General features: G+C 35.3%; 1 protein-coding gene across 3 annotated transcripts in view; it reads left to right on the top strand.

The window, feature by feature from the left end:
- Positions 1-13,257, top strand: part of GABRG3 (gamma-aminobutyric acid type A receptor subunit gamma3) — a 288,663-nt gene that overhangs the window by 262,137 nt on the left and 13,269 nt on the right. For all 3 annotated transcript variants that reach the window (XM_032441559.1, XM_032441558.1, XM_032441560.1), the window contains exon 7: positions 12,708-12,860. In XM_032441559.1, the coding sequence (XP_032297450.1) occupies positions 12,708-12,860 (153 nt within the window). The remainder of the gene's footprint in view (positions 1-12,707; positions 12,861-13,257) is intronic.

Below are 13,257 nucleotides of genomic sequence, written 5' to 3'. Positions count from 1 at the left end.
ACATTGTAAAGAAATGATAATAGTGACTTAGAAACCTGTACCTCATCAGTTTCCTATAGAGTGAAATGCTTTTGAAAGCATTACTATTAATCTTTAGGTTGCAGTCTGCAGAAGACATGTTTTGAGTTTGCACCTAGTTTTTTTTAATGAAAGAAGGGTAAGGTGACAATTTCCAGGCATGAAAAGACCAGAAACAAAGACTGTTCATGCAGAAAACAAGTGATGTTTTGAGTTTAGCTCTTCAAATATATGAGTCTTTTTTTTCATGAATGAAACAGACTTACCCTTTCAAATGACTATGCATGACAACAATGTTGTACAGACATTGGAAAAAGGTTTGAATTACATTCTACTATTTATTTCTGTGGTACAGACTGGAGTGCCAACTCCAATAACAGCACAAACTTTAAATAGTTAAAATAAATAAATAAATAAATAATAAAGAAGATTATCCCATATTTAGCTATTCTCAGATTGTCCTTCTATAAGTAGTTGGTTGAAGTTTCTGAATTTTCAAGGAATTTGCAATGTTACAATTAGAATTCATCTTGTGTGCTTTTAATTTCCACATACTTGACATACAGTTCTTCCCACAGGTTCCTTTGAAAGGACAATAGGGACAATTCATGGCGATTCATGGATCAAAGCATGGCAGTCCATTACACTTCCCTCCTCACTCCCCCCTCCTCCTCTCATTCCCCAAACTCATACAGTGTTAGGTTATCACATCAGTGTTTGTGACTGTGGAAAACCAGAATCTATAAAGCAATAATCAAAGGTGTTACTCTTGCTCTTCAAAATTTATCATGGTTAAAAAATAAATCCAAAGTTCAGTCTGGCTTCATTACGCAGAACTGGTTTTATTTGTTTGCTAAAAACTAATTAATTTCTGGCATTGATGGATGTAGATATGTTCCTCCAGTATAGTTTCTTCACTCTACAATCAGCTGTGAATTGTGAATGAAACATTACCTATGCTGCTCATCACTTTCTTCAGAATGCTATGAGTAACGTTCTTCTCTCTGTAGCTGTTCATGGTCATGATTCATTTTCTGGATCATAGAGCAAAGATGCAGAAGGACTTGTAGGCTATTGACCAAGAGTAAGAATTATTATAAGGTGTTTCTGAAAAGTACTCAGGGAAAGTAATCCTAGTTTTTCACTTGCAGTGAGGATAGGCACTGGTAGTTTTTCTGACATGTTAACATGCGAGTGCCTTAAAGTCAGCGCATGTTACTCTACTGTAACTTAAATATTTAACATTGCAGAATATCTGATAAAGAGAATTCATCAATAAGCAAAAGAAGTCTGCTAGAGGGAGCAAGGAAGTCAATATCAACAGATGGGCTAAATCTCTGATTTTATGTCTTTAACAATTTTAAGCTAACATGATTGGCATGTTAAGTCCAAGTTTATTACCAATTGAATTAAAAGAAAATTATTTCAGTGAAAACCAGTGAAAGTTTGTGAATTTGGAGTACAATCATGAAAAATATTACTCATAAACAGAGATGGACAGATGAGAAGTAGTTGGGTTTAGAATAGATGTATGCTTCCTCACAAAGGAACTGGGAAGTACCAAACAGACTGACTAAATAGTCAGGGAAGTTAGTATACAAAATAATACATTATTAGGAAGAGGAAGAAAGAGATATTAGCAAAAAATTAATTTGTTAACAGCATGTCACAATGAAGGTGTTGATGGATATGAAGGAGAAAATACTATGTAAATACTGTAGATACAAGCCGGAGAAATTAATAAAGGTAAGAGGGGTTGCTTGCTTATTAATAAACAATTTAAAAAGTGGTATCATTGAAATCTGAAGAGACAAAACAGACATTGTTATGAATGTAAGAAAGAATGATAGTAATCTAGTAAGAAATGCTTGAGTTGAAAAGAAAGAGCTAAAATAACACTTAAAGTTGCATTACCTTTTTCCAACTGTCAGGTACCTTGGAAACAAGTAATAGGGAATGCCCATGGATCAGTACTGTTCATAGAATCATTGAATTACTCAGGTTGGAAAAGACCTCAAAGATCATCAAGTCCAACCTCAGCCTAACCATGGTACCCTAACTCTAACAATCCTCTGCTAAATCATATCTCTGAGTACCACATCCAAATGGCTCTTTTCTTTATTCTACCTGATAAAACAGCAAACAGAATGCAAACTTGCGTTTGCTACAGAATACCAAATAGCTTTGTAGAAAAACATAGCACATCTACCTATAATGTAAGGTGAAAAATAGCTGTACATGTCAGCATCAGCCAGAAGATCCCTTCTGCAAATGACAGTGTCCGTTGGAATTTCTTGACATTACCTTACTCATTTTCTTAACTCAAAAATCATTGCCCCTAGCATGCATGGTTTCTGTGTGATAGACAGCTAGAATGTATAACATAAACTAAGCATAGATTTTTTGGAGTGCAAGTAATCCCTTAATGATTTTTGTTTGTGGAAAACAGAACGCATTTTACCAGCCACTTCTCCAGAACAACTCCCTTGGTTAACATATATATTGATAACTTCATAACAACTGTTTAGAGGTTTGATAAGGGATCACTGCTGCCCATTTGCAATAAGACTTCATGGAAGTTTTGGTGGATTTAGAAGAAAAAAACAGGTTACATTTTGTTTTACCAGACTAATTACATGCCTTTCATCCTGGCATTCATCTCAAGCAAAATAAAGCAACAGACGGTACAGAAATAGATTAATACAAATGTAAAGGGTAATGTAATTAACACCAATATATGAAAACAATATAAATAACAACAATAAACATAAATTTATAGAAGCTAAGTCCTATCAAACTAACTCAGTGTCATTTTATAAGTTTTTACATTTGTGCTGATATAATGTACATTCATAAGACATCTCACTTGATGCGAGATGACATTTTGATTAAGACTCCACAGTGATAAGAAAATCATTGTGGCATATTTGAAAGGATTGCATTTTGACTACCTGATAGGATTCCAGTCATATCTAGAAAAATGATCATTATTCAGGACCTTTTGTTGAGATGCTGTCTTCAGTGTTTGTGTTATTTTAATGATTTTTGTTAACGATGGAGAAGTGAACAAAACTTTTAACTTTATTAGCTTTATACATGACACAAAGTCTTGGGGTGAGGTCAATAATGACAAGGATATGTGATGGTGGAAAGTAGCTCAGATATCTTTGTAGCCTGAATCTAAGTCCAATAGGAACTTCAGTACTTCAGTAGGTCTACTTAGGAGTAAGCCTAGGGGTTTTGCTTTCCTGAAATTAGTGATCTGTCATTCTGGGTGCTGCGGGTCTAAAGACTCTGGGATTTTTCTAGTCAATTAATAATCAATTTAAAACACACCCCTTGTGTGAAGGTACAGCCAAACTACTGAGCACAGATACTGGATTTATAATCTGTATTATGCAATGGTGCAGCTGCTATTACAGACCTAACTCATGGCTGCAATTCAGGAGTTATTTTGAGAATTTGTGGAGTGCATGAAAGAGTAAGAAGATTTATTAGAGACTGGAAATCCTTCCTGGTGTTAAGACACTGTAAGTGTTTGTCTTGAAGGATAAATTGTAGTTGATTGCCATCTCTAAATACCTGCACAAGAAAAAGAAGACTGATAAAAGAGGGTCCTTCAATCTAGCAAAGATACGTTAAAGTCCAAGTTCTGAAATGATGGTAGACTACAGCAGATTAAGAAAAAAAAACACCTGTTTTTTACAGAAGAAATAACAGAGCATTGAAAGGACTTATGGGGCTGCAATACAGCTACTATTAGTGGATACTTTTTATATGGAGTATATGGTATGCTTTTCTAGAAGTTGTTCTATTTCATCCATAATTACTGTGTTTACGACAGTGATTATTTCAGAGAAATCTGATGCCATGTTGGTGATGCGTTGATGATTGGACTAGATGGCCTTAAAGATCTTTTCCAAGCTTAAAGATACAAAGCTTCAATGATTCTGTATTCTTTTTCCAGAGTGCCACTTGCAGAACTGGGTTGCGCTTCCAGTGATTCAGGTGCAGTGTTGTATTTTCATCATTAAAAAAAAATAAAATTAGATTCTGTAGAAGAAAAATAGGTAATTTAATTTGGGAAAGTTGAATTAGGTGTTGTTTTTTTAGTTTAGTTTAGTTTAGTTTAGTTTAGTTTAGTTTAGTTTAGTTTAGTTTTGTTTTGTTTTGTTTTGTTTTGTTTTGTTTTGTTTTATGGTAAAATGAAAACTATTTCAACTGGTTTTGGAAGTATGGGGTCACTAGTCTTGTGGGACTTTATAGTAAACTTCAGTACAAAGGGGCTTCCTTCCACAGACAACAGCTCTCATGAGAAATTCAGTCCTAAGAATAAAGAAGTGGTCAGCATTGATAGATGACATAAAACTTGTGGTTTCCCATCATGATTTTTTTTTTTTGACAGCAAAATGAATTCAAAAGTCCTTAACACTGTATCTTCTCAGACTTCCTACAGTATCTGATGCTCTACAAATAATGAAAAATATTCTGTTCTAAAAGCACTGCACAATTCCCAGTCTGTAAGCCCTGCTGAATAATTATTCCTATGTAAATGACACTCATTTTCACTCCAATCCTGTGTCTGCTTTTACTGACATGGACAGCTATGGTAATTCATTATCGTTTTTACTTCATCTGCTTTCTGCTTTTGTTTGCCTTTAGTCTCTTAGAAAAGGAAATCTAGATATGGTAAATAGCAATATCTTCTTATGAATAATGATTAATGATTCATGCATGCTACACCACAGTTGTGTATTGATTTTCTCTCAGCTTGATGCATGAATGCAAATAGAGGTTATGCATGTAGCTTTTATTATTGGTAAGCAAGGAATCATGCTGGACTTGTAATCATGGATCAAATTATTGTGGCGGTACATTTTCATTCTCATTATATGACTTGATGTAATTGCATTTTTTAAGGATTTTCCAATATTATTTGTAACTTACAATAGTCAAATTAAAAATCTATTGCTTTTACTAATACTCTATTTAAAAGAACATACAAAATGATATTTTATGTTCTAAAATGAAAATATTGTATCTGAAGGTAATAGGGATGAACAGTCTGAACAGAATTCTGATGCTTGTAATTCTCTTGTAATATCACACAGACAAATAAGTTGCTTTAACTTCACATAGCCTTTTTTGAGAAAGAAGATTATGTGCAGTAGAAGGACTGAGAAGAATGAATAGGTGAATTTATTATAACAGGTTATATACATAAAAAACCACATAAACATAAGTATTAATATAAGCAAAACATTATTAATCATGCAATCAAATGCTATAATCATTCATACTTTCTGTTGAAAAGTTCATAATCTCAGAATTCATTTTGGAGTCAGTTATAATAATGGAAGTTAGTTAATCTCTCAATTACCTTCAGAGCATTCCATGAACTTAACAGAGGATGTGGGCCACAACTAAATACAGTGGAATGATAACATCTCAATCAAAAGTAACTGCTTTTGAAAGTGCTGATACAGCATATAATGAATTGGATAGGGCATGAGAAATAAAAGGGTCTTTTATTTATTTTTCAGTTCAGTTCTTCATTAGGAGTTCAATTTTATTACCTATCAAAGCTAATAATTATGAAAACAATAACAGTACAAAGAAATTAGAGCTTTAAACGATTTCACTGGTTCTCCAGTTTTAGTACTAAATGCCAGAATCAGAGGATGAAAGAACTGGAAATGTCAGCATAACTTTTAAAAGCAGACAGTAGTTCATTTAATAGAACATTATACAAAAAATCTATTGAAAATTCTATTTGAATCAAAGAAAATGAAACATCATTGTGTAAGGGAGAACAAATAACAGAATTGTAATTTTTGATAGTGTTATATATCTATAAAAAAGCATAGCTTCAAGTAGAAGTATGTTCCTCAATATTATATTGTTCATGTTGTTAGATTCACACAAAACCAAACTAAACCAGGCCATAGTTTCTTTCATTTCTGATAATTTAGGACACAGTGTTTCCTGAGTTAGAAAAAAAAATTGCTGTCTTTGTACTGTCTGGGATCTGGGCTTCACTCTTCACACTCAAGAGTAATTTGTCAACATTTGACTATTATGCCTACTTATGAAAATACATCTGTGTATAACTGCATATGATGTTGTTGGTGTTAGGTTTCTTTTTATTTTTCTGGTATAGTAATTTGTCTATGATAACAAAAGTAATGAATTAGCATTTGTGACATACATATATTTCCGGAAAGTCTACGTTTCAATTATAAGAGATGAAAACCACCTCTGTTATATTTTCACACACACACACACACACACACACACACTGATGAGGCCAAGTTCAATTACAAATTCATAAAGATCTCTGGGATGGAAAGCTTTGTTCTTCTCTGTTGGAACAATAGCTATTATATAAGGTTTTTAGCGGTGACAGGGCATCTCATAACAACCATGAAAATGCAACAAATACCACTTCTGAAGACCTGTATACTTTTCTTGTGTATTTAACTGTGCTGTTTATACAGAAAATGTGTGCAAAGGGAGCTTGCTACCACTACAAGAACATTCAGTATTTAGAATGAGGTGTAAATGTTTGGGTTTTTTTGCTGTATTGTGTTCCCATTGAAGTGCATGACATCACTTGGAAGACAAGACCTTAAGTAACAGAATTACATATAGATCATTTTCTTCTTTTTGGTTTGGAAGCATGTCCTTGAGTGCTCTGGATCAAAGACTGTACCTGACAGTGGAAACATTTGATGTGCACTGCCTGACACATTTTTAAGAAGTAACAAAAAAGCGTACAAGAAGTCCTCATTGTTTCTCAATTGCTTGCACAGGCGCTGAAAAAGGCACTTTTAATGACAGTTTCATGACATTTCTTATTACTTTCCCCCTCCCTCCCCTCCTCCCCCACTATGAAACTGAACTTTCACATTTTTGGTTTTCTCTTGGTTTTCTCACCTTTTCTTTGGTTTTCTCACCTTTTTGGTGAGGCAGTCCACCTGTTTCTTCTGCAATTTTACTACGTCTTTGGAACTTCGAATTTTAATCTTACTTCATACTTGGGTTTGAGAGATCTGGGGAAATCAGCTTAGAATGGGATACTGACTCTGTAGGCAGACCAGCTGCTGAACTGTTAGTGATAGTGTACTTCAAGAAATCCTGATCCACCTCTTTTCATCTGAACTATGCTTGCAAGAAGACTGCTGCTCAGGAATTGGCTGGGTGTTGATTGGTGAATGCTGAGACATTGTGTCGGTTCATCAGTCAGTGAGCAGGGTGTCAGGCACCCAGTAGTTGCATTGTGGATAGAGATAGCGGTATGTGTAGGTACCAATATAATTGGTATAGTTAGATATAGTTGATATATCTGTAGATATATAAATATTTTCTGCCATACAACATCTGCCTCTTACACCTTGGCTCAACATTATAAAATAGAAACTATTACTTTCTAGACAGTCCTCATAATGTTATAATTGCATATTTTTTTCCCTATTTTCCTCTTTCTTCTTAGTAAATAGATTTTATCTGAAACTGCAGTTTCTATTTTGTTCACAGTTCTCCCCCCTGTGTTACTGGGGAGGGTGGGAAGTGAGCAAACCACTGCCTTCTGGGTTAAAACACAACTGTATTTGTATTTCAAGTGGGTCTGTTTCTGAGGATTTGGCTTGATGGCCGGGTATAGTAAAAAGCCTAGTTTGCATGACTGTTTCATCTGATTTGGAGGAAAAATTCTACTGTGAATTAGGCAGCACTACTGCATTTTTTACGACAGTCTGTCTCATACTTATTCTGTGCTGAAATGCTGTTTCCAGAATGTGCAAAGTCTGCAACCTGAAACCAGTCCTTGAACCTGAAACATGCATACCTAAAACCTACACAGACTTCAGCTGACACCTGCACTACCACAAGAGCAAGAGTCTTTTACAGAAAACAAACAAACCATAAATAAATAAATAAATAAAACAACCAACTGTAAGGTGAACATTTCCAAAATCTACTCTAACTGCTGATTTACTTAGATTGAAGTTTGTTTTCCACTGCTTTTACTTGCCATCTGTCTGACCAATGTGTTCCACAACAGGAGTGATCCTTAGCTTTAGATAATAGTTTTCAAATCACCTATATTACAGAGAAATTAACTGCAAGTGTAACTCAAGGACACTATATAGTAGGCATGATAGGCAGTGGACAAACAATTAGAAAACTTTCATCTGGTTAAGAAATCACATAAATCAAGATCAAGAAAAAAACCTGGGGGCATGGGGAAATAAAAACTAAAAAGGCAAATCGGAAGGAGGTGCGTATTAAATAGCAGGATTAAATATTGTCTTCTCTTGCTTTCAAATAAAAACAAAATGAAGAAAAGTTGAAGCACTGAATCTTAGAAAAATAGGTTGCTCACTATTTAAATAAATGTGATTAGTTAAGATAATAGGGAAGGTCCCTCAACATAGACTATGATCTTACTGCTAAATAAGTACTCCTGACGTACCATGTGAGTCTTTCTATTGACTATACTTCTTTTCTCTTCCTGTAATTAAACTTTCATAACAGCGTGGTTAAACTCTGCCACTCCTCATTATTCTCCAGTTCTAGTGATGGACAATTAGACTGTGAGCTTCCACTTACCTGCTGAAATTGTTCTATGTATACATTATATTTTCAATATGGCAGTCTTTGTAAAGTCATTCATTCTTTAACTTTTTTTTTTTTTTTTTTTTTTTCCTGTGATAATTGGGATTGCAGTACACATTAACTTCAGAGTACAATGGGAGGATGACAGAAAGCATATGGCAAGATAGCATAATGTGGTTTGATTAAAAAATATTTTAAAAATATTAAAGTCCATCATCATTAAAGTCCACAGTGATTATTCCTTATAAAATCATTACAGTTCCAAATGGTGTCCTATTTTCACACTAAAGTGTTAAACTAATACAGGTTCTGTGGGTCACAGGCAGCAGTCATTTTGTTTTTATGGGAAGCCCTGCTGCATTCCTCCTGCCTCAAGATGCATCTTTTGTTCTTGCTATAGAAAACTGGTCATGCCTTAAGGTAATTTTCACTGTTACCGTTAATTGGTCTGATATTTCAGTTAAAAGTTAGTTTGCCTTCCTGAGAACTTCCTTAAGCTGTTAAAAAGTAGAGTTCCTCACGGAGTTTCAAAGTTTCCTGATATTTGCTATCACAGTGGTTCCTAGGCAGGCAATCATTCTGTGATTACTTTTAAATCAAGAAGACTGATTTAAAGATATGCAGTTTGGAGTGTTTTTCCATCTTGTCTGCAGGGTTTTGTTGCATAATGAGCCCCAGCTCCTGTCCTAACAGTCGCAGTAATGGCTGGTGGGGTTGTGAAGGCTGGTGAAGATGAAAGGAGAAAGAGTGCAGGGTCTTTAAAAGATTTTTCTTTCCTTTGTGTTGCTCATGCCTCCAGGACATACAGAATGGGTTGTAGTTCAGGTCTTTTAGAAGATGAAAGTGTTTCTTTGTTCTGAAAATCAAGTTTTCATGAATGTTAAATACCTGTCAAATTATTTTGTGTATATAGAGAAATTCTAAAATTTAATGTAGCATGGTTACTTTTCTTTAATCTGCAGTGAAGTGCTTTTAGATACAGAGAGAATAACACATGTTCTGGACTTTGATAACAATAATGCATCTTGAAGCAGTACATGAAGGAAAGTAGCCACAGCACACACATGCCTGCTCTTCTGTATGCAGAAACTATTCAGGTGTCCCAACACTAGCTGAAATGGTCACTTAGTTGTTAGCCAAAATTTACAGAAACTATTAAAAAATCCTTTCAGTACATGAAACATAGAAACAGCTTATCTTTAACAGGACCCACAATGTTTTTACATTTGGTCACAACTTTAGCAGTGGTGACTTCCTTCTCCGTCTCCTATGCATTACCATCACTATTCTTATTTGCCAAGCAGTGTCCTCTGCAAGTTCTGTGACATTCTTGTAGGAGAATCAAGGAATTTTTATCTTACTCTACTGTGTGCCAGTATTTCCACTGAACAAAATTATTCTCCCAATGTGTTTTTATACTGCCTATCAGTACGTAAGTTAGAGAACATCAAGAGATGATTCTAGAGAATGTTCATATGCACAGCTGCTGCCTATATGACTGTCTCCCTACTTCATGTGAGAATTTTTGTGTGAATTTCAGACAAGAAAAGAAGTTTGTGGTTAAATCAATTTAGCCAATCATTATCCTAGGATTTCAGATTCCTTAGGTGCTTCTGTGGGTCTTTATTGGGTACTTGGGAATTTGCAGTTCTTTGTAAAATTCAGCTGAGTCACACTGGTTATTTGGGTTTGATCTTCTCAGTTGAAGATTAGGATGCTGACATGGTTTAATAATAAGCCAGAAGGACCAGTGGATACTTACCCATGTCAGTTCCCTGTTGCGATTCCCTGTATGGGGAAAAATGCTGGGGATTAGTGGAATGAAAGTAACCAGTCTGTAAAAAACCCACAAGGCTCACTACATCATAATGTACTGCAGTGCTTTCTGGTTGTAACAGCACTGGGCTCTAGTATTAAAGCTCTGTCTCTGTATGTTAAATTCATGAGACATTTGGAATTAATGTCCAACTTCCTGGGGTCATAAGGTTTGTACTTGCACACTACTCATGAAAATCCATCCATTCATCTAACAGAGGCATGATGGAAGTACCCACAAGCTTATCAAACCTCTTCCAATTTATATCTATCTTAGAATAATGTACTAACACATAGAACTTTTCTTATTGACTCATTGTTCTAAGTTTCTCTTCCCAAACACCACCCTCAGATTCTTATTTACCTTTGACTTCTTAACTTATGGAAGTTCACTCATTTTATAGTGGCCTTCAGAGTTTCTTTGGATGGAAGTTATTTTAACTGAATTAATTTATTTTCTGTGTCATATTTTTTTATCATCAAAATATCCACTGTATTCAGTGCTTTTGTTTATACTCTTTCAGTTACCAATCTTTTGGGAATTAATTCCTCTGTGCTATCAATTTCTTTTGGAATTTTGCTGTAACAGGACAGATTTACCTACCTATAGTAAATTACATCTTCTGCAAATATCTTTTTCTAGAAAAGCAAGGCTTGTAACAAGAAACAATATAACTTATTAGTCAAGTGATGTAGTTGGGCAAAAAAAAACCCAAAAAAAACAACCACAAAAGTTCTCTGGCTTATAAACTCTTCTTCACATCTAAAATTGAATCAACATACTCCAAGCAAAGTACAGAAATTGGTCTCAGTTCAATTTCATTATTGTTAATCACTGTGGCTGTCTGAGAGAAAAGGATAGTTAACAGCTGTGAAACTGAGGGAGCTGCTACTAAGGATAGAGGTGATAAGGTCTCTACTGCGTAGAGAGAGAAGGACAGATTGTTATCCCCTGTGGAGTTGTCAAGATTAGCAGAAGAGATAGTGTGAAGAAAATCATATAATGTGAGATAAAACAGGCTTCTTACTGAGCTCTTGATCTTATGAATTTTAGTATCCCGCAGAATAATAAGCGCTATGTCCAGGCTCATCTTCTGAAGGTTTACAGTACCTCAAGTGACCATTACTACTTTTAGATGGTGGAATGCTGATAAAAACAGATTCTTGATTTATAGCAATGTGACCTTTAAATCTATGTATTCTGACCTCTTTCACCAGCATTGAGGCTCTAGTGTCTATAAATAACTTCTTATATAAAAGCATACTGATGTGCATGCTACAGTTTGTCATACAGACCCCTACCACCTAATTCACTTCTTAGATAACAGAAGACATTCAAATCTGCAAGAAGGACAGCACAGTCTGTTGAATGAGAGATTTTAGGGGGGCAGATCTGGTGAATAAAATGGCCACATGTTTTTGGCCACTCAGCCAGAAATACCAAGTCTGGAAAGCCAAGAGGCCTTTCAAAAGATTACTCTTTGTCACAACGTTATCTAGATCAGTCTATGTCTGTGACAGGGGGGCAGTAGGCCTGTGGGGCCCCCTTCCCTCCCTCCCACCCCCTTTCAAAAAAATGGGAAGGGAAAAGGGGAAGGGGTAGGGAGATGGGAGTTGGGCTCAAGGAAACAAACAGAGCAGTGGCAATGATCCAAGGAGGAAAACTTATTTTACTAACTATGATATTGGAATGCAAGATGACACAATATAACACAATCTAATTGAAACTGAGGTTAATAAATCAAGTAAAATAAGAGAGAGAGAGAGAGAAACAAAGAGAGAGAGAGAGAGGTTTCTGAAGAGCAAGAAGCCTACTTTGAAATTGAAGGCTCACGGCTTGGAAGCACACTCACACCCACTGCCAGGCAGTGAGAGAGCAAGCATCACTTCTGTGATGTATTTCCCTCTCCAGCAGTGAGGTCCTCTGGGACGTGTAGTTCTTCTCTGTGCTCCACATGATATTATAATGTGGAGTACCAATAGCAAAAATTACAAAACTGTGACACTCATCATGAAGGATTCCCAAGAGCATCTGCCTGTCCAAATAGGTCAATATTTTCAGAGACCTAAACTGTAGGAAATTAGAATGGACAAGTTTTTTTCATTTCTATTTTATGTGAACATTATTGCTCAGATACTCTCAAAACATCAAGAAACATTTCACATGCTGCATTTTACGCAGCTTAAAAGCACAGCACAATGAAGAACTACCTGTATCTCACCACAATGTCAATTTATTTTCTGTGCTATTATTGCAGGTGATTATGTAGTCATGTCTGTTTACTTTGACTTAAGCAGAAGAATGGGTTATTTCACTATTCAGACTTATATTCCCTGCATCCTGACTGTTGTTCTTTCGTGGGTTTCCTTCTGGATTAAAAAAGATGCCACACCAGCAAGAACAGCATTAGGTAAGTTGTTAATAATTCCTTTATCTGCTCTCTTCATGTAGTTTCCACACTGTCATTTGAAAATGTCAGCTTCCTTTCAAAAGGACTACAAGATATATGCTTTGTATTAATGCTACCATGTCTTGCAGACCCCGATCTATTTATCGATGAAGCCTTTTGTTTTCTGCCTTTAAAAGGGTAATTAAAAGTAAACTACCCTGGCCCTTTGGAATGACACTGTCACATATTTTGCATAATATTCTAGAACTAATGGCTCTCCCCTTGTTCTCACTATGATATTTCAGTGACATTTTTAAAGAATAAATTAATTGCACTGCTGGCTTCTTTTTCTTCTGAAACTCTTTCCCTACAGGAAATAATGTCCCATGTATATTAAAAAATGATGAGATATAATAAC

This window comes from Coturnix japonica, chromosome 1 (assembly GCF_001577835.2).
Source record: "Coturnix japonica isolate 7356 chromosome 1, Coturnix japonica 2.1, whole genome shotgun sequence".
NCBI classification, from domain to species: Eukaryota; Metazoa; Chordata; class Aves; order Galliformes; family Phasianidae; genus Coturnix; species Coturnix japonica.
The sequence above is the reverse complement of the archived record's forward strand: the minus strand, read 5'-3'. Positions and strand labels throughout refer to the sequence as shown.